The following is a 22,726-nucleotide window of genomic DNA, read 5'->3' as shown; positions in this document are numbered from 1 at the left end:
GGAGTAGGCTATTTGGCCTTTTTGAGCCTGCTCCACCATTCAATAATCCAATTCATGGTTGATCTTCCCCATTAAATCTACCTTCCCGCACTATCCCCATATCCCTTAATTCCCTTAGAACCCAAAAGTCTATCAACCTCTGTCTTGAACATACTTAATGACCAAGCATCGAATGCTCTCTGGGGTAGAGAATTCCAGTTTCATAACTGTTTGAGTGAAGATTTCTCTTCATCTCAGTCTTAAACGGCCAACCCTTTATTCTGAGACTGTGACCCTGTGTTCTAGATTCCCCAGCCAGGAGAAACATCTTCTCAGCCTCTCCCCTGTCAAGCCCCTTAAGAATTATATATGTTTCAATGAGATCACCTCTCATTCTTCTAAATCCCAGGAAACATAGGCTTATTCTACTCAATTTCTCCTCATAGGAAAATCCCCTCATCCCAGGAACCAGTCAAGTGAACTTTCAAATCACTTCCTCTATGTCAAGTATATTCTTCCTTAGATAAGGAGACCAAAACTGCACACAATATTCCAGGTGTGGCCTCAATGGCCAAGCACAATCTCACACACACAAATCACATTGGAGTACTCTGCACAGTTCTCCATTTTATAATCAGAACATAGAGGCACTGATGACAGAGGCTGAACAAGCTCAGGCTCTTTTCTCTAGAAATGTGAAGGCTGAGGCATTACCTGATAGAGGTCTTTAAGATTATGAAAAGCTTTGATAGGGTAGATGTAGTGAGAGTGCTTCTTGTGTGGGAGACCAAAACTAGGGGGCATAAATATAAGATTGTCACTAATAAACCCAATAAGAAAATTCAGGAGAAATGTCATCACTCAGAGAGTGGTGAGAAGGTGGCACTCGCTACCAGATGGAGTGGTGAAGGCAAATAGCTAAGATGTATTTAAGAGGAACCTGGAAAAGGACACGAGGGACAAAGGAATAGAAGGGTACGCTGATAGGGCTAGATGACAATGGGTGGGAGGGGGCTCATGTGGACCATAAAGTACGGCATAGGCTAGTTGGGCCAAATGGCCCTTTCTGTGGTTTACACTCGATGTCTCACACACACACACACACTGAGGGGAGAAACCGAAGCCGAGATCCTCGCATCACCTACTTTTTCCAGAAGGCTAACAGAATTTAGTGCCAATCAGGCACTTAAGTGGACGGCAGTGGGCCTTCGATAGGATCTAGGACCCCAACACCGGAAGTCCCACCCTTGGACAGCTGCCAGCCAATCAGAGGCCTGCAGCTGCAGCGCCACCACGGAGGCGGTGGCTGGAGGTGACCAACCTGGAGGCTGAGGAGTGTTGCTGGAGCCAGGACTCAGGTAGGCCAAGGCAGGAGGGGTCTCACGGGGTTCGGGGGTCACGGGGGAGGTGGGTCAGCAGCAAGGGGCAGGGGGGTAGCCTTCAGTGGCCACCCCCCTCCCCCACCCCACATCTTCCCAATGTCAGGTCCCTTGTTCAGGCACCAAGTGCCTTTGAACAATGGACACTCCCCCGGAGCTGGGAAGCCACCCATATGGTTTTCCATGGCCTGCTTCTCGTGTGGCGACAGGGCCGCCCGCTGCACGGCTAATTGTGGCTGCAGCGGGAAGAGACCCTTAATTGGGGGTTAATTACCCAGTGGGGAGGTCTCCCTATCATATAATCATAGAATAATACAAAATTGAAAGAGGACATTTTGCCCTGTGCTGGCTCTTGGAAAGAGCCATCCATTTAGTCCCACTCCTCTGTTCTTTTGTCATAGTCTTGCAAATTTCTCCTTTTCAAGCATTTATTCAATTCTCTTTTGAAAGTTACTACTGAATCGCTTTCCAATACCCCTTTCAGGCAGTGCATTCCAGATCATCTTGCCTCTGGTTCTTTTGCCAATTATCTTAAATCTGTATCCTTCTACCACTGGAAACAGTTTGTCCTGATTTATCCTATCAAAACCCTTCATGATTTTGAACACCTCTATTAAATCTCCCCTTAACCTTCTCTGCTCTAAGGAGAACAACTCCAATTTCTCCAATCTCTTCACATAATTGAAGTCCTGCATCCTTGGTACCATTCTAGTAAATATCCTTTGCATCCTTGCAAGAACCCTGCCAAAGAATCATCAATAGTACAGCACAGAAGGAGATCATTCGGCCCATTGAGTCTACACTGGCTCTTTCAAAAAGCAATCCAGTTCATCTCACTTTCCTGTTCATTTCCAATATCTCTGCAAATTTTTTACCCTTCATTTATTTACCCAATTCCCTTATGAGGACTGCTATTGAATCTATCTTCACCACCCACCAAACAGTGCAGTCCACATTTTTTTTTTATTAGTTTCATGGGATATTGGCATCGCTGGCCATGCCAGCATTTATTGCCCATCCCTAATTGCCCATGAGAATGTGGTGGTTAGCTACCTTCTTGAACTGCTGCAGTCCGTGTAGGGTAAGTACACATAAAGTGCTATTAGGAAGGGAGTTCCAGGATTTTGACCCAGTGACAGTGAAGGAACGGCAATATAGTTCCAAGTCAGGATGTTGTGTGACTTGGGGGGAAACTTGCAGGTGGTGGTGTTCCCATGCATCTGCTGCCCTCGTCCTTCTAGGTTTTAGAGGTCGCAGGTTTGGAAGGTGCTGTCTAAGTAGCCTTGGTACATTGCTGCAGTGCATCTTGTAGATGGTAAACATTGCTGCCACTGTGCATCAGTGGTGGAGGGAATGCATGTTTGTGAACGGGGTGCCAATCAAGCGGGTTGCTTTGTCCTGGATGGTGTTGAGCTTCTTGAGTGTTGTTGGAGCAAGTGGAGAGTATTCCAATACACTCCTGACTTGTGCCTTGTGGATGGTGGACAGGCTTTGGGGAGTCAGGAGGTGAGTTACTCGCCACAGGATTCCTAGCCTCTGACCTGCTCTTGTAGCCATGGTATTTATATGGCTACTCCAGTTCAGTTTCTGGTCAATGGTAGCTCCTAGGATGTTGATAATGGGGATTCAGCGATCGTAATGCTGTTGAATGTCAAGGGGAGATGGTTAGATTCTCTCTTTTTGGGGATAGTCATTGCCTGGCACTTGTTTGGTGTGAATGTTACTTGCCACTTATCAGCCCAAGCCTGGATATTGTGCAGGTCTTGCTGCATTTCTACACGGACTGCTTCAGTATCTCAGGAATCGCAAATGGTACTGAACATTGTGCAATCATCAGCGAACATCCCCACTTCTGACCTTATGATTGAGGGAAGGTCCTTGATGAAGCAGCTGAAGATATTTGAGCCTAGGACATTACCCTGAGGAGCTCCTGCAATGATATCCTGGAGCTGAGATGATTGACCTCCAACAATCAAAACCATATTCCTTTGCGCTAGGTACGATTCCAACCAGCGGAGAGTTTTCCCCCTGAATCACGATGACTCCCATTTTGCTAGGGCTCTTTGATGCCATACTCGATCAAATGCTGCCTTGGTGTCAAGGGCAGTCACTCTCACCTAACCACTTGTTGTGCAAAATAGGTTTTCCTCATCTTGCCTCTGGTTATTGACCCGACAGCCAATGCTAACAGTTTCTCTTTATTTATTCTACCCAAATCCTTCATAATTTTAAATACCTGTATCAAATCTCCTCTTAGCTTTCTCTGCTGTAAGCAGAACAACTCCAGGTAACTGATCCCTAGAACCATTCTAGTAAATATCTGTTGTACCCTCTCCAAAGCTTTCAAGTGATTCCTGAAGTGTGGTAGAATTGGACACAATACTCCAGCTAGGACTGAAATAGTATTTTGCATAGGTTTAGCATAACTTCCTGGATTTTGCACTCAACATGCCTGTATTTATAAGGCTCAGGATCCCATGTGCTTTATTAACTGCTTTGTTAACCTGTCCTGCCACCTTCAAAGATTTGTTTCAACAGGTGGACAACAGGGAGAATCTTTGTAGAAATGCCACCCCATAATATAAATAGCTTGACTCTTGAACAGAACACTGGATGGCAGGACTCTCATTTCAGGAAGGTTTACTACAAGCAAAGGAAAACACTACAGAGGCTGGAAACCAGAAATGATAAGTTTGCGACTGGTATGTTTGAGAATTTGGGCTTTTCACTTGAAGACAGCTACTGCTATTTTTTTTATTCTTTGATATGATGTGGGCATGGCTGGCAAGGCCAGTATTTATTGCCCATCCCCAATTGCCCTTGACAACTGCGTGGCTTGCTCGGCCATCTCAGAGGGTATTTAAGAGTCAATCACATTGCTGTGGGTCTGGAGTCACACGTAGGCCAGGCCTGGTAAGGACAGCAGATTTCATTCTCTGAAGGACATGAATGAACCAGATGGGTTTTTACAACAATTGATGATAGTTTCATGGCACCATTACTGAGACTAGCTTTCAATTTCAGATTTTCTATTAATTAATTGAACTCAAAATCCACCAGCTGCTTTAGTGGGATTTGAACCCATGGTCCCAAGGCATTAGCCTGGGCATTTGGATTACTAGCTCAGCGACATTACCACTATGCGCCATCATCACCTATGCCACCTTCTCCTCAGCTACTAAGATCCAGTGTCAAAACTTACATTCGGAAACACTTGTAAGAAAACTTTGATTAGTCAATGCTCCAGCTTATACAGTGGGGTAGAGGAGGGAGAGTTTTATATAAAACTGAACATGTGATCATAGCCTCATTTGAAGTCAATTATCTGTCATCTGTCTCCAAAGGGGTTAATTGGTATATCTTTTTAAATAGTTCCCCTTCTCTTACTGATGCAGCAATCAAGCCTATTGATACAGGTCCATAACTGTCTGCTGGAGACAGCTGAATTGGAACCTCTGGGTTCTCATCTGCATCATTAAGAGAAGTAGCATGTACTGGATTGCCCATTGTAATGATGCTTTCTCCTGGAGCTGAGAAGTGCAATGTCCCAGCACCTTGAGACAGCACTCTCTGAATAGGGAGCTAATGATAATGGGGCCTTCCCACAGCTCTCGTCTGAAACGTACTGAGAGTAATTTCTAGTAGTCTTTCATCTCTTGTTTTCTTTATTCCACTCTCTTTTGCTTGCAAAACCTTTAAAACAGGTATTAACTCTTTTAGCACCATTATTTTTAGATGTAACAGCTGTGACTGAGTTTGCAGCACGCTTGCCTCTGATTTAGAAGATCATGGGTTAATAATCCTGCTCCAGAAAATTGAGCACAAAATTCAGGCTGACACTACAGTGCAATCCTGAGGGACTGTTGCATTGTCTGAGATGCTATCTTTCATATAAGACATTAAATCGAGGTCCCGTTCTCCCTTTCTGGAAGGCGAAAAGGATCCCACGACATGTTTTTGAGAAGACCAAAGGAGTTCTGCCTGGTGCCCTGGTCAATATTTATCCCATAACCAACATCACAGCAAACAGATTATCTCATTCTTATCATATTGTTGTTTGTGGGAGCTTGCTGTGCATAAATTGGCTACATTACAACACTGACTACACTTTAAAAGTACTTCAATGGCTGTAAAATGCTTTGCAATGTCCGGAAGTCGTGAAAGGCACTATAGAAATGCAAGTCTTTCTTTTCCTTTCAATGTGCACAGAGCACAGCAATAATTAACATTAGTGTATTTCTCCGACACAGTGAAATCTGGGACTTGAATTCTACACAAGGTTGGTGATTTCTATTTTACTAATAATGCCCATTTTATTGTAACACAACTTTCTTCCCACAGACTGAGCCTTGTCTGGCCCTGTGGATATACTGCAGGCACCAGTTTGATGCCAGTACCATTATTACTGTATATGTTGGCTGGTTAAATAAAACCCTCTGATTCTATGCAAAAAGTACGGGAGGATCTTTCAAATTTGGCAGGGGCGCAAAATGGGCATTAGCAGAATGGCTGTCCATCATACGCCATTCCCAATCTTCCTCTGTATATAAACGGCATCTGGTCTTCCAATGCCTGTCTATCTCCACCTAAGTTGAACATCATATCCACTGGTTCTTAGAAAGAGGGAGAGGAACATGGACAGGACACAAAGGTTACAGGGCTCAGTAGAACAAAGTTCCGGATGTTCTGCCCTCAGCTATTGGGAGAGATCGATAGGAACAATCATTTCCCTGTAGTACTCTGTGTTTAAGAAAACCAGAGGGGATTGCCTCATCTCTAGTAAAACAGTAAATCACAATAGCCGTCATTGCAGCATCTGAGGAGAACATTTGAAAAGGACAGACCCAACAGTTGCTTAAACCATTGTTCAAATAGACCTCAGCTCTGCCCCTTTCAAACAGAATGTTGAAATGAATCAATGATTGATAATTGGGGTCGTTACCCATCCTTGATTTCATGGCTGCAAAAGATAACTCAGACAGCTTGAGAAATCGAATATTGCACCTTTAACAAGGGGTACAGGGATGAGTTTGGAATAAAATTTAGTTTATTAAACATGACCATCATTTGGAGATGATTCAAATCAGACAATACAATTTTGAACAGCTCTGCAGGTCCTATTGAAACCACGTTGATGCAGCAATTGTAAACATGTCAAATTAAATACTAATGCTGTGTGAATATTGTTTTTTTTTATACAGAATGATTTATCAGTGTACAGAAACCTTTGAAAGCTCAGGAAAATCTTTGGCACTTCCACAAAGACAATGTGCCACAATTAACGGGAGCATTGGCAAGGAGACACACTGCTCCCCACACCCTCCAACCCCAAAACAAGTGCCCCCAATCTACAGGCCCTAAAACAGGAACCAGAGGCACATAATAGAGGTAAAAAGTGTGGCTTACACTTAAAGCCCATTAATAATACCAGTCTGACTTTGATTTGTTCGCACTTGAGATTGGCCCACAGATTTTCCCTGACTTTGTAAACCGGAGGTTATGATTGGTTCCACTCACCCGGTTCGAATCGATCCTCTGCCTCGAGCTATAGATTGGTGGTGGGATGTTGAAGGCCTGGGGGACCAGGTACTCCTCCGCATCCATCATGTCTTCCAGCTCCTCTTCATCCAGCAGGCTCTGGAAGAACTTGCTGTCATTTGGGCTGGGCAGCTTCATATGGTCATCTCCCTGTAACAATGAGGAGTGCCTTTTAACTGTGTAATGTCATACTTGTCTTGGTCTCAAAGCCTGTTATGAGCACAGATGAGCTTCGTACTTTTAAAGTCTAACTCAATAAAGTGTTACAGTCTCAAAATCCAAGTAAAAATCAGACTCCTGCACTGATACTGATTACAGAACATTTGGACAGAGTAAAGAAAACTAAGTAGAGTATGATGTACATTCTGAATTATAAATATGAAAAATGGAATTTTAAATGCTCAGAGATTTTACAAGATACACATCAGGGACTTGCAGGTTCATAGAGTCACAGAATCATTTATGGCATAGAAGGGGGCCATTCGGCCCATTGAGTCCATGCTGGTTATCGGCAATAACCTCCTACTAGGCACACAGTTTGCCAATTAATCCATTTAGCCTGACCAGGTGTGGTCTCTTTTCTGGAGACCGTCAGTTGTCTGTGAGTCTTCTGTGTATACATTAGAGATACACGCATTCAGCCATTTTAAAAAAATGTGCCTTTAGATTATCTCATGTTGGATTAGCACTAGTTTTGGGACACATTGGCATTTTGAAATTGGAGTTTAGAGGGTGTGATTACTAAGAGTCATTTTGTGGATATAAAGAATTTGCATTTATGTATAGCACCTTAGCATTTCTCAAAACACTTCAGATACAATGGATTATTTTGAGATGCAGGCAGTGTTGCTATGTTGGTAAATGCAGCAGCTACTTGTGCACAGGAAGATCTCAGAAGCAGACATGAGGTAGTTAATATGTTGTTGGCGGTAATGGCTGAGGGGCCAATGTGGTCAAGGCACCAGGAGAGCTCCTTGTTCTTGTTTGAGTATCCCCATGGCCTCTTTAACATCCACCTGACTAGGTAGATGGCACTTTGGATTAAAATCTTCACTAGGACAACAGCTTAAACCAGTCCAAGAGTAAGGCGTTGACTTGGGGCTTGAACACATAACCTTCTGACCCAAAGGTGTGACAGTCATTGGAAATCTCAGCCTGGACTTGACTGTGCTGGCTTTTTCCGGTGTAATTCACTTGAAATTGCCGTAATATGTGTAAAAGTTGAATACTTTAAAGTACAAATTACAAAGATACTGACTGCTGTACCCCAATATAACATAGCTAATGGTTCTGTATATTTTTTGTTAAAGTCATTTCAGTAGTTTAAAATTGGGTTACCCATGTGGTGGATTGATACTGTGATTAAAAGTACCTATTCTTTTGTGATAAACCCATTTTCAGCTGTACTAATACAGGGGCTCCTAGCTACCTCTCTTAAATATATCAAGGAATTTTTTTAAAGCAAAAATTACACATTTTGCATTTGATGATCTGCAGATAAGCTTGAATGGAAACTTCCCAAACAGGCGTAATTTTGGGTGCAACCTGCATTTCGCCAGTTGCTTCCAAAGCAGAAACTCCACATCTTCAATTTTTTAATTGGTTGGGGTGGGAAAGCACCTGATTGGTTCTTTTGCTGTTGTCCTATTACAGACACATTGCAATCACAGCATGACTGATCGAAGCATCCATTTTTTAAATGCATATATATCCGAACCCTGTGTATTGGTCTATGCCATCTAGTGGGATGCATCATCCTGTGCTTTGATCAGTATAATGGCTCAGCCCGTAAGTGTCCAGGGTTGAATTGTGATGTACAGACTAGGGAAGATCTCGGGCTTGATCACTGCAGTGCCAGGATCACTACACTTGGCCTCAGTGCCTGCAGAATTAAGTGAGAGAACATTGGTCAAGCTGTGCAATCAGGGACTCCCTTTTGGGAAGTACATGGATAAATGTCAGAAGGCGAAGTGTTGAGGATTGGTTATGATGCACCCACTGGAGAATAATCTGCTGATATTCAAAATTTAGACCCACATGTGGATAGTGGGCACCTGGGCAAGATTCTGGCAGAATCCTGGTGCCTCTGGCGCCACATCCCTGCATCAGCCCTTGTCGTCAGGAGGTAAGGAGAAGAGAAAGAGCATTACAAGGGAACTTTTGTTCATGTATAAAAATGATCATTCCTATTGTGGGAGAAATTTATTTCCCTAATTGTCAATAATTATGGCCACTAATCTGCATTCTGTTCACATACAAAATGGATACAATTCTAGAATCTAGCCCCCAAAACACTGTTAAAAATCCAGAGGTTGGATTTATTCAGCCATCATAAACTGTGGGGACCTTCCCAGAACTCAGAGTCCAGTTTTTTGGTAAAGATGGCGCAAATTCAGACATAAGTTTCCTCTGGTTCCAGGTTTGGTCCAGAACAGGCTTGTCAGGAAGCTGGCTGCAAAATCTTTTAAACTTCCACTGACCTCCAAGGGGTTAAAGTTGCTTTGAGGGCGATTCTTTGTGAGCAAGCTGCTCACTCGCTGTGCCTAGCTTTTGTGCGCCACTCAGGGACTTGAGCACAAAATCCAGGCTGCATTCAGGGAGTTTTGCACTGTTGGAGGTGCCGTCTTTCAGATGAGATATTAAACCAAGGCCCTGGCTGCCCGCTCACTTGAACGTAAAAGATCTCATGACATTATTTCAAAGAATCTGTTCTGGCCAATATTTGCCTTTAACCAACATCATAATAATGGTCATTATCGTGCTGCTGTTTGTAGGAACTTTCAGTGTGCAAATTGGCTGCCCCATTTCCTACATTACAACAGTAACTACACTTCATTGGCTGTTCAGTGCTTTGGGATGTCCAGAAGTTGTGAAAGGTGTTGTATAAATGGAAGTTCTCTCTCATGAGGATAGGGTTGCTGTCACAGTGAGAAGAGACTAGAGAGCAGAGCAGTCCCTCCCACCCTGACCCAGGACATCTCATACCAACTGGCTCCAGAATAACACTGACGCTGGATGGATGGCGAGCTGTCCTCCCGGCAGAGAGATGTGGGGGTGGTGAGTGGGGTGGGGGGAGGGGAAGTGGGGTGCAGAATGGCACAGGATTTTTAAAAAAAACACTAACGTAGTACGCAAAATAACTAATTTTATAAAGTCTTGTTAAGTGGACAAAAATGCCAAGAGCCCTTGCTTGCAAATTGCTTCAAACACTCTTGAGATCACCCGTTAGTTTTGCCAGTGTCAGCATTAGGGCAGTGCGTCACTGAGTAAACTGCTGAGGCTGCTCCCATTTGATTCCTTTAATTCATGCACTTGCATCCTTGTAGATCAGCATCCCTGACTAATCTGAAAAGGTATTACAGACAACATGTACAGTGTGCAGACTACATGGATTACAATCTGCACAGGATGAAGAGTCTGTGCTTATTTTTTAAGAGCCAGTTGTCTTGTGAAAGACATTCAGATTCCATATCTGGCAATAACTAAAGTGAACAGTGTGCTATTAGCAGATAAGTAGGCCTCATTCAATACTTTACCCTCCTCATCAGAAGTAACAGTAGAGTTTGGTTCCACAGGAACTGAGAGTGGCTCCAGCACCTCATCCAAGGGACACATACGAACATATGAATTAGGAACAGGAGTAGACCACTCGGCCCTTCGAGCCTGCTCTGACATTCAGTAAGTTCATGGCTGAACTGATTACTCCACATTTCCACCTACCCCTGATAACCTTCCACCCCCTTGCTTATCAAGAATCTATCTACCTCTGCCTTAAAAATATTCAAAGACTCTGCTTCCACCGCCTATGAGGAAGAGAATTCCAAAGACTGACGACCCTCTGAGAGAAAGAAATTCTCCTCCTCTCTGTCTGAAATGGGCGACCCCTTATTTTTAAATAGTGACCCCTAGTTCGAGATTCTCCCACAAGGGGAAACAACCTTTCCACATCCACCCTGTCAAGACCCCTCAGGATCTTATATGTTTCATTCAAGTCACCTCTTACTCTTCTAAATTCCAGTGGATACAAGCCTAGCCTGTCCGAGCTTTCCGCGTAAGACAGCCAGCCCATTCCAGGTATTAGTCGAGTAAACCTTCTCTGTACTGCCTCCAACGCATTTACATCCTTCCTAAATAAGGAGACCAGTATTGTACACAATACTCCAGATGTGGTCTCACCAATGCCCAGTATAGCTGAAGCATAACCTCCCTACTTTTGTATTCAATTCCCCTTGTGATAAACGATAACATTCTATTAGCTTTCCTAATTACGTGCGGTACCTGCATACTAACCTTATGTGATTCATGCACCAGGACACCCAGATCCCTCTACATCTCAGAGCTCTGCATCTCTCACCATTTAGATAAAATGCTTCTTTTTTATTCTGCCTGCCAAAGTGGACAATTTCACACTTTCCCACATTATACTCCATTTGCCAGATCTTTGCCAGCTCACTTAACCTATCTATATCCCTTTGTAGCCCCATTATCTCCTCTTAACAAGTTACTTTCATACCTACCTTGGTGTCATCAGCAAATTTAGTAACCATACCTTCGGTTCCTTCATCTAAGTCATTTATATAAATTGTAAAAAGTTGAGGTCCCAGCACAGATCCCTGTGCCATACTACTTGTTACATCTTGAAACCAGAAAATGACCCATTTATGCCTACCCTCTGTTTCCTGTTAGCTAGCCAATCTTGTATCCATGCCAATATGTTATCCCTTACACCATGAACTTTTATTTTCTGCAATAACCTTTGATGTGGCACTTATCAATGCCTTCTGGAAATCTAAGTACAATACATCCACTGGTTCCCCTTTATCCACAGCACATGTAACTCCCTCAAAGAATTCCAATCAATTGGTTAAACATGATTTCCCTTTCACACGACCATGTTGACTCCGCCTGATTACCTTGAATTTTTCTAAATGCCTTACCATAACGTCTTTAATAATAGCTTCTATCATTTTCCCTAAGACAGATGTTAAGCTAACTGGCCTGTAGTTTCCTGCTTTCTGTCTCCCTCCCTTTCTGAATAAACAAGTTACATTCGCTATTTTCCAATCTAACGGAGCCTTCCCCAAATCTAGGGAATTTTGGAAAATTAAAACTAATGCATCAACTATCTCACTAGCCACTTCTTTTAACACCCTAGGAAGAAGTCCATCAGGACCCGGGGACTTGTCAGCCCGCAGCTCCAACAATTTGTTCAGTACCACTTTCCTGATGTTTGTAATATTCTTGAGTTCCTCCCTCACTTCCATTTCCTGACTTACAGCCAGTTCTGGGATGTTCCTTGTATCCTCAGTAGTGAGTACAGATGCAAAATATCTGTTCAATTCATCTGCCATCTCCTTATTAGCCATTATTAACTCCCCAGACTCACTTTCTATAGGACCAATGCTCACTTTGTTAACACTTTTCTTTTTTAAATATCTGTAGAAACTCTTACTATCTGTCTTTGTATTTCTGGCTAGCTTTCTCTCGTACTCTAATTTTACCTTCCTTATCAATCTTTTCGTCTTTCATTGCTTTTTCACATATGCTGTTTACTGAGAGTCAAAGGGTTACTGTACAATGTGGTTGGGCCAGATGCGGCAAGAGTGGGGCAGCACCTGAACTGAGCCTAGTCCTATCCTTGCGAAGTAGCCACTCAATTAAATTGTAGTCAGGCACAGGAGCTCACCCACCCCACCTGAGGCTGACCTTCCTCTTCCTGGCCCAGGGTACTGAGGTCAATTACAGAGTCCCAACTGCTATTCACTCGGAACAGAGTGGAGATCAGCCTTGAGATGAGACCTTCCTGGTATGCATGGCTCAGACCAGCACCTGCAATTACCCACTGTGTCACCGGGGAGTGCTCTTTGGGTCATTGGTTGCATTTTGCAACAACAATTTGCATTTATATAGCACTTTTCACATAATAAAACGTCCCAAGGCACTTCACAGGAGCATTATCAGACACCCATCCAAATGCTGCCCTGTGTTAAAATAGGCAGCGGGAGTCTTAAACTTTGGAGGGTTTCACTGATTTAGAGGAAGAAATGGGGGTTTCTAGGATAACCAAGTTTGTATTCCCTTGAGTTGAGAAGACTAAAGGGGAATCTAACTGAGATGTTTAAGACGACTGAATGATTTGATGGGTAGACAGAGAGAAACTATTTCTTCTGATGGGGAAGGCAAGAAAAAAGAGACGTAACCTTAAAATTAAACCTAGACCCTTTGGGGTGATTTCAGGAAGCACTTCTTCACACAAAAGGTAGTGGAAATATGGAACCCTCTCCTCCAATAAGCTGCTGAGGCTGGTGGTTGGGGCCAGTCAATTGAAAATTTCAGAACGGAGATTGATAGATTTTTGTTAGTTAAGGGTATTAATGGATATGGAGCCAAGGTGGGTAAATGGAGTTGAGATACAGATCAGCCGTGGTTTAATTGAATGGGGGAGCAGGCTTGAAGGGGCTGAATGACCTCCTCTTGTTTCTCTGAGCCACCGCTACAAAAAGGGCAGGCTGAAACTGGCACAGCTTTGCTCCGGGCCCTAGTGAACTGGCTTGTGATTCCAACCTGACAGTGCCAGCTCTATAAATAGAACAGACGCAGGAAGAACGTACAAGTGCTGATCACTAGAGTGTGGATAATCCGAGGGAATTTTTTTTCCAGTTTTTAATCATACAATAATTCCAATTGAGAAGCTGAAATGAAATTAGACTGACCTGAATTACCAAGTACCTCTGTGGATCTCGAGCCATCCGGGAAAATTCCGCTGCCAATTCTTTGAACTTGGGCCTGCTGTCTGCATCAATCATCCAGCCTAGGGCAAAGAACAATGGAAATAGCAACTTACACAACAGTGAGAACCTCACATAGTAAATCCACAAGCAGTTTAAAATGCATAGTAATAAACTCAAACCCATACAAGAAAAGACAATGATCCTCGAATTGCGAGTCAAAGACCAAGGCAAAAAAATAAAAATAAAATGTTACAATTTTGACGGCACACATTCAGTTAAGTCAGAAAACATTTTTATTCTCAGTTTAGTTATCAGCTTTATATCGTCAGGTCCAGGTCCCCGTGCCTTCAGCAGCCTAGTCCCTGCACTCTGGAATTCTCTCCCTTAACCTCTCCACAGCTCTCCTCCTGATGTTTTACTATGTTAAAGGCACTATACGAATGCAACTTGTTGTCCTCCTGCCCTTCCAAAATAGAATATATTAAATGTTTCCTTAGTGTTAAATCAGTTTTAAAACTTTTTTTTATTTTGTCAGTACCCCTGTACATTAGTTGGATTGGTTTAGCCAGCATATCACCTCTTGCGATTTCCAAATTTGTACCTTAATTATAACTCAGGGCGTGACTTCGGTATGAGGGGCTGGGTGGGGCTGGGTGGGAGGCACAGAGTTGGGGTGGCGTGGGGGTGCGGTGTGCAGGCTGGGGTCTGCGGGAGGTGGGGTGGAGGGCAGGCCGGCATGGGGCAGGAAGCACCCATGATACCCCACTGCACAAGGCCCAGGTAATTTTAACTCTCGCTCCTCAGTGTCACCCTGAAGAACAGACTCCCACCTGAACCCAAAGGGGAATGACAAGGCGGCTGTTAGAAGGGAACAAGATTTCAGGCAGCAGGAGATTGTCGCTGGGGAACAGAAGAAACAGCTCCCAGCACTGAGCTACACACTCAGGGTAGAGGGGAGGGAAACCCAGGAGAGAGGGAGGGAAACTCAAGGGAGGGGAAGGGAAACCTGGGAGAGAGGGAGGAAAACCCAGGAGAGAGGGAGGGAAACCCAAGGGAGGAGGAGGGAAACCTGGGAGAAAGGGAGGGAAATCTAGGAAGGGGGAGCAGAGTGGGTCAGGAAGGGACAGAATGATAACAAAGATAACAGGACATTATTGACTAGGGTGACATCAGGGAAAACAAAAAAAAGTTAAAGCTAAAGGTACTGCAACTGAAATTGTGGCACATTCTCAACAAGATAAATGAATTAATAGCACGGACAGAAATGGCAAAGAGAGAATATGAGAATGGAACTGCAGTCAACATAAAAGGGAACCTAAAATCTTCTACCGGCATGTAAATACTAAGTGTGTAGTAAGAGGTGGAGTGGGCCTATTAGGGTGAGAGAGGGTAATATATGCTTAGAGGCGCAGGGCAAGGCTAAAATACTTAATGAGTACTTTGTATCTGTGTTCACTAAGGAAATGGAATCTGAGAAAATATCAATAGAAGCAGAGAGTAGAAGCAATGGATAGGATAAAAATTGAGAGCGACGAGGTCCTAAAAAGGTTGGCTATGGTTAGGATGGATAAGTTACCTGGTCCGGATGGCTTGCATCCCAAGTTGCTAAAGGAAATGAGGATGGAGATAGTGGAAGAACTTGCCATCGTCTTCCAATCTTCCCTGGATACAGGGGAGGTGCCAGAGGCGGCACAGTGGCGCAGTGGTTAGCACCGCAGCCTCACAGCTCCAGTGACCCGGGTTCAATTCTGGGTACTGCCTGTGTGGAGTTTGCAAGTTCTCCCTGTGTCTGCGTGGGTTTCCTCCGGGTGCTCCGGTTCCTCCCACATGCCAAAGACTTGCAGGTTGATAGGTAAATTGGCCATTAGCAATTGCCCCTAGTGTAGGTCGGTGGTAGGGAAATATAGGGACAGGTGGGGATGTGGTAGGAATATGGGATTAGTGGAGCATTAGTATAAATGGGTGGTTGATGGTCGGCACAGACTCGGTGGGCCGAAGGGCCTGTTTCAGTGCTGTATCTCTAAACTAAACTAAACTGAAGAGCGGCAAATGTGACACCCTCATTCAAGAAAGGTGTAAGGACAGTCCTAGCAACTGCAGGCCAGTTCATTTAACATCAGTGGTGGTTAAGGTTTTGGAAACAATAATCAGGGGAAAAAGATCAACAGACACTTGGAGAGGTTAAAGTTAATTAAGGATATCTAGCATGGATTTGTAAAAGGCAGATCATACTTGACTAATCTAACTGAATTTTTGATGAAGTAACAGAGAAGGTTGATGAAGGGATGTTGATGCATGTTGTTTACATGGATTTTAAAAAAGCATTTGCCAAGGTACCACATAAAAGGCTGGTTAACAAAATTGAGGCTCATGGGATAAGAGGGTCAATGTCTAATTGGATAAAAAATTGGCTTAAGGACAGAAAACAGTGAGTCCTCATAAATGGCTGTTTTTCAGACTGGAGGATGGTAGACAGCGGTGTTCCACAAGGGTCAGTGCTGGGACCACGGCTTTTTTGATATAGATAAATGACTTCGATCTTTGAATACAGAGTAGAATAGTGAGGATGATAGAAACCGCTTACAAAAGGGCATAGATAGGCTCGCAGAATGGGCAGAGAGGTGGCAGATGAAATTTAATACTGACAAATGTGAGGTAATACATTTTAGCAGAAGGAATAGGGAGAGATAGTATATACTTAATGGCACAGTTCTAAAGAGTGTGTGGGAATCTGGGGTGCATCTTTGAAGGTGGCAGGACCTATTGAGAGAGTGGTTAGTAAAGCATATGGGATCTTGGGATTCATAAATAGAGGCATTGAGTACAAAAGCAGGGAAGTTATGTTGAACCTTTATAAAGCTCTGAATAGGCCCCAGCTGGAGTATTGTGTCCAGTTCTAGTCTGGTTAAGAAGGATATGAGGGTCCTTAAGAAGCTGCATTCCCTTAAGGAATAAAAACCCCAAACCCCACTGGAGAGGTGGCCCAACCATGACTAACAAGAGAAGATAGTATTAGCTTAAAGGAAGAGGCTTATAATGTTCCCAAAAAGAGTAGTAAATTTGAGGATTGGGAGGATTTTAGAATTCAGCAAAGAATGATAGAGAAATTGATGAAGAAATGGAAAGTAGAACATGAGTGTAGTGTTATGCCCAGTAAAGACATATCATATTCCTAACTTTTAAGATATGAATTTTATTCAATGTGGGCTCTTTGTAATTGACTTTTCCTTTAAATATGTTGACAATGTGCTGTAAAGATGGCCACCGAAAGTCAGCTGACCTGGCCCGTGTAGTCAAAAACTGCCTCATTGTCTTGAAAGGACAAAAGACTAAGAGGTGTTAACTATACCCATCTTGAAACCATCAAGAGACATTCCTGAATTGAATGGGTTTTTCTGAAACAAAGAAGGTGTGAAGTAGCCACACCATTACAGAATGATACCCATTCAGACAACCATAGATAGCCATGGATTCCACATCCTGGTCCATTGTGTAGTCATGCCAGTGGAGAAGGCCACGTATCAATTAACAAAAATGCTAATGTGATGGATTTTAACCTTAAAAGGTAACCCTCTAGCGAGAGATAGGAGGTTCACCAGGATGTTGCCTGGTATGGAGGGCGCTAGCTATGAAGAGAGGTTGAATAGATTAGGATTATTTTCATTAGAAAGACGGAGGTTGAGGGGGGACCTGATTGAGGTGTACAAAATCATGAGAGGTATAGACAGGGTGGATAGCAAGAAGCTTTTTTCCAGAGTGGGGGATTCAATTACTAGGGGTCACGAGTTCAAAGTGAGAGGGGAAAAGTTTAGGGGGGATATGCGTGGAAAGTTCTTTACGCAGAGGGTGGTGGGTGCCTGGAATGCGTTGTCAGCGGAGGTGGTAGACACGGGCACGATAGCGTCTTTTAAGATGTATCTAGACAGATACATGAATGGGCAGGAAGCAAAGAGATACAGACCCTTAGAAAATAGGCGACATGTTTCGATAGAGGATCTGGATCGGCGCAGGCTTGGAGTTCCTGTGCTGTAATTTTCTTTGTTCTTTGTTCACAACAACATCACAGAAAGCAGTCCAGCAAGAGGCTGTGGAAAGAGATCCAGCCAAGCTAGGAAGGAGCCCTGCTTCTAATTCTACACTTCAACTTGCTACAGCAGAGAACTGAAAGTGACCACCACCTCCAGTTTAAAGTCTTAACCACCAGAAATCTACAACACCTCAACGAGTTCAAGACTACAAACACGCAGGCCTGCACCTTTAAAACAGACTGTCCTCTTTAGAAGATTCAACAGGTTTACCATAAACCACAAACACTTACCCTTTCTCTCTCCATCTATCTATTCTTGTGTGTGTCTGTGTGAATGAATGCGTGCGTGGGTGAGGTTGCGACCATTTTGGGAATTGTGTAAAAATAAAGTTGTTTTTGATCTACGAGAAAACTTATCATTTGTCTATTTATTTCTCCGTAAAAAAACACTCAGGGACTAACTCAACAGTTTAAACAAAACAGGATTGCAGTCAGTTGAGAGGTGAAGCATGGGAATCACCCACACCCCTTACCACTTGTCCGTAACACTTGCAAGGGATATAAAAAACAGATGGTAAAAGCTTCTATAGGTATTTACAAAGGAAGAGCTTAGCAAAAGTAATCGTGGCTCCCTTGGAGATAGGACAAGTTATAATGGGGAATAGGAAATGGCAGACATTAAACAAGTATTTGTACCTGTCTCCATAGTGGAAGACACAAAAACATTCTGGAAACAGTGAGGAACAAAGAGTCTCATGAGAATGCGGAATGTAAAGAAAGTAGTATACTGAAGAAATAGTGCTGGAGAAATTATTGGAAAGTAAAGCCAACAAATCCTCTGGACATGATGGCCTTCCACCCTAGAGTTTTTAAAGAGGTGGCTGCAGAGCTGGTGGCCGGAATTTTATGGTCACCATGGATGTTGGGGGGGGCATAGAATTGAGTGGGTGGCAGGGGATGGGGCATTCCTGACTCCCTCCTGCACCCGCTGCAATTTTGTGATAGGCAGTGGCGGTGAGAAATGGCCCACCCGCCCCAGGTCAATCAAGGCCTTTAAGTGGCCTATTACCTGCCACATAAGGGCCTCCTCCAGCCGCTGCAGGTATTTTACCCTCGGAGGCTGGACGGCAAAGTCCCCAAGAACCCCACGTGGTAAAACCAGACGGCCTTCTTGCCAGCTGGGGGCGGCCCTCCTGATCGGGCATCCTGTGCCCCACGGAGTATCGCCCCCGAAGCCCAAACCACCCTAATGCACAACACTCTCCATCCCACCTCCCCCACCCCCTTCCACAACTGACGCCCCTTGCCTCGCTGGGGCCCGGCAGATTTTTTGGGGCCTCATCGGAAACACTTAACTGAGTTCCAGGGCCGTCCTTCCTGTTGCCTCCAATGACTGGGTGTAGTCCCAGCAGTGGTCACCACTCCTGGTGGTGGTGCTGGGACTAAGAGCTTCCAGCCTGCTGATTGGTCAGCAGCTCCATTAAGTGGGACTTACTGCCTCAAGGAGGTGGAAGTCCCGCCCAAGACCAATTAAGGCCTGGGGAGTGATAAATCCTGGTCTGGCTTCCCATGCCTGGCGGAGGAGGGCTCGCCACCAACTTTTTGGCCGGTGGTTGGGGGGGGAGACTCCCGCCCAATGTAACGTTCTGGCCAGTTGATGCGATGATCTTTTTCTTCCAGAATTCCCTAGATTATGGCACAGTCTCCATGGATTGGAAGGTAGAAAACATACTACTTCTGTTCAAGAAAGAAGGGAGAGAGAAAATAGAGAACTATAGGTCAGTTAGCCTGACATCAGAAGTGGGGAGAAGGCTAGAATCACTTGTAGGACACTTAGGAAATCATAACATGATTGGTCAGAGTCAACATAGATTTATGAAAGGGAAATGCTGCTTGAAAAATCTGTTTTTTGAGTTTTTTGAGGTTACAACCAGTCAAGTAGATAAAGAGAAACAAATGGATGTTGCGTATTTGGATTCGTTTGATTTATTTGGATTTTTTTGATTCAACGAACATTTGATAACATGCCACACAAAAGGTTATTATACAAAATTAGAGCTCATGGGATTGGTTGGAACTATATTAGCATTGATGAGGGTTGGTTAGCAGACCGAAAACAGACAGTAGGAATAAACGGGTCATTTTTGGGTTAACAGGCTCCAACTAAACAAGGATCACTCCCTGGGCCTCAGCTATTTACAATCGATATCAATGACTTAGATACGGGGGTTAAGTGTAATGTATCCAAGTTTGCTGGTGATGCAAAGTTGGGTGATAAAGTAAGCTGTGAGGAGGATGCAAAGGTATATGGACAGGTTAAGTGAGAGAGTAGGAACATGGCGGATTGAATATAATATGGAAAATTGTGAAGATATTGACTTTGGTGGAAAAAATAGAAAAGCAAGATTTTTTTAAAATGTTAAGAGTCTGGGAGATGTTGCTATTCAGAGGGATCTGGGTGTCCTTGTATACACACTACAGTAAGTTAACACATAGGTACAGCAAGCAATTAGGAACCAAATGGTGGGCTGGATTTTACCGACCTGCTGACATCAGGTTTCGTGGCGGTGGTGGGGGGACCGGAAAATGACTCCGGGAGAGGGCTGCCATGCACCCTGGCGCCGGGAGGGCCCAGCCCAATATTACTGGTAGTGGCAAGGCCCCTTGGCGACAGGACCCCAATTTGTATATTTAAATAAATTAAAATGATTGACATAATTAAGCTCACCTCGCGGCCTGATGTCCCACTCTGATCTTCGGCCCGGGGGCCGGCACTCTTGCACCTTTGGAACACGTTGGGGGAAGCGAGGCGCAACACTGGTGGGAGGGGGGAGAGGTAAGTTTATTAGTGCGGGGGGGGGTGGGTGGGGAATGAGGTCAAATTAACGTCATGGGTGTAGGGGATGGTGGGAAGGGTTGTAGTTGAAAGTTTGTGCAGTTTGTAGGGGGAAAGGTCAAATAGTAAAGTTAAGTGTTTTTTGTGGGGGGGGGGGGAACAGGGCAAATAATTAATTAAACTGTTTTGGGGGGGGTGGGAGAGGGGCAAAAGAGATGTATTTATGTATCTTAATATAATTTATCTTAAAATATTTAAATTAGCCGGTCGGGCTGACAGCCCTTTAAAAATGGTGTCAGCTTCCTGCACACAGGCAGCTGACGCCATTGCTGGCGACGGACAGGCCGCCCCTTGCACGTGAGTGGGGGAGGGGTGGGGGGGCACCCTGCCTCAGGGATGCAAATGAGCCGCCGCACAGAAGGTTGCGGCAGCTTTATGGCGTGCCCGCACAGGTGGGCCACCGTTAAAATCCATCCTGCTATGTTAGCCTTTATTGCAAAGGGATTGATGCATAACAGTAAGGAGGCCTTACTCCAATTACATAGGGCCATAGTGACACCACACCATGGAGTACTATATACAGTTCTGGTCTCCTTACCTAAAGGAGGATGTACCTGCCTTAGAGGGAGTGCAACGAATGTTCACTAGATTGATTCCTGGGATAAGGGAATTGAGGAGAGACTGAGTAGACTAGGTCTAAATTCCCTAGAGTTTGGAAGAATGAGAGGTGATCTCATTGAACCATATAAAATTCTTCAGCGCCTTGACAGGATAGATGATGGCGGGACATTTCTGCTGACTGGGAAGTCTACAATGAGGGGGTCACAGTCTCAGAATAAGGGGTCAGCTATTTAGATCTGAGATGGGGAGGAATTTCTTCACTCAAAGGATTGAAAATCTTTGGAATTTTCTATCCTAAAGGGCTGTGGATGCTCATTGAATATATTCAAGACATTGGATACCAAGAGAATCAAGCAATCTGGGGATAGTATAAGAAGGCTGAGTTCAGGTAGAAGACCATGCATGATGTTAGTGGGGCAGGCCAAAGGACCAAATAGTCTACTCCTGCTCCTATTTCCTATGCTCTAAAACCCGGGAAAGGGAGAGGAAAGCCTGGGAGATGGGTACGGAAGCTTGGGGGATGGGGAGGGAAGCATTGTGGAGGGAGGTTTGGGGGAGGTCAGACCCAAGGCTTCCTAGTGGTAACTAGTGACACCGACTCCTTCTGGCCCAAAATAAAATCTGGCAAATATTAAAACTGTCTGAACCACTTCCACAACATTGCTCCTTGTCAACACAACAGACGGGGCACTTTTCAAGATATTATGCGCAGCGTTGTGCCCCATATTATAGGAAGCCTGTGTAACCACAAGCTGTGGCCAGTGTGAACACACGAGCTATGGTCAGTGTGAACACACGGGCTGTGACCAGTGTGAACAAATGAGCTGTGGTCAGTGTGAACAAATGAGCTGTGGTCAGTGTGAACACATGAGCTGTGGCCAGTGTGAACACACAAGCAGTGGCCAGTACGAATACACAAGCAGTGGTCAGTGTGAACAAATGAGCTATGGTCAGTGTGAACACACGGGCTGTGACCAGTGTGAACAAATGAGCTGTGGTCAGTGTGAACACATGAGCTGTGGTCAGTGTGAACACATGAGCTGTGGCCAGTGTGAACAAATGAGCTGTGGCCAGTGTGAACACACAAACAGTGGTCAGTGTGAACACACGGGCTGTGACCAGTGTGAACAAATGAGCTGTGGCCAGTGTGAACAAATGAGCTGTGGTCAGTGTGAACAAATGAGCTGTGGTCAGTGTGAACACATGAGCTGTGGTCAGTGTGAACACATGAGCTGTGGCCAGTGTGAACAAATGAGCTGTGGCCAGTGTGAACACACAAACAGTGGTCAGTGTGAACACATGAGCTGTGGCCAGTGTGAACACACAGGCAGTGGCCAGTGTGAACACACAAGCAGTGGCCAGTGTGAACAAATGAGCTGTGGCCAGTGTGAACAAATGAGCTGTGGCCAGTGTGAACACACAAACAGTGGTCAGTGTGAACACATGAGCTGTGGCCAGTGTGAACACACAAGCAGTGGCCAGTACGAATACACAAGCAGTGGTCAGTGTGAACAAATGAGCTATGGTCAGTGTGAACACATGAGCTGTGACCAGTGTGAACAAATGAGCTGTGGCCACTGTGAACAAATGAGCTGTGGCCAGTGTGAACACACAA

The 22,726-nt window shown here is 44.4% G+C and overlaps 1 protein-coding gene across 3 annotated transcripts in view; it reads right to left on the bottom strand.

Moving 5' to 3' along the window:
* Nucleotides 1-22,726, bottom strand: part of LOC137372320 (receptor tyrosine-protein kinase erbB-4-like) — a 1,059,900-nt gene that overhangs the window by 82,512 nt on the left and 954,662 nt on the right. For all 3 annotated transcript variants that reach the window (XM_068036154.1, XM_068036155.1, XM_068036157.1), the window contains exons 24-25: nucleotides 13,610-13,707; nucleotides 6,876-7,046 (exon numbers count right to left, since the gene is read on the bottom strand). In XM_068036154.1, coding sequence (XP_067892255.1) covers nucleotides 6,876-7,046; nucleotides 13,610-13,707 — 269 coding nt within the window. The remainder of the gene's footprint in view (nucleotides 1-6,875; nucleotides 7,047-13,609; nucleotides 13,708-22,726) is intronic.

The sequence above is a fragment of the Heterodontus francisci genome, chromosome 7 (genome assembly GCF_036365525.1).
Source record: "Heterodontus francisci isolate sHetFra1 chromosome 7, sHetFra1.hap1, whole genome shotgun sequence".
Classification (NCBI taxonomy): Eukaryota; Metazoa; Chordata; class Chondrichthyes; order Heterodontiformes; family Heterodontidae; genus Heterodontus; species Heterodontus francisci.
This window is presented reverse-complemented; position numbering and strand designations above follow the sequence as displayed.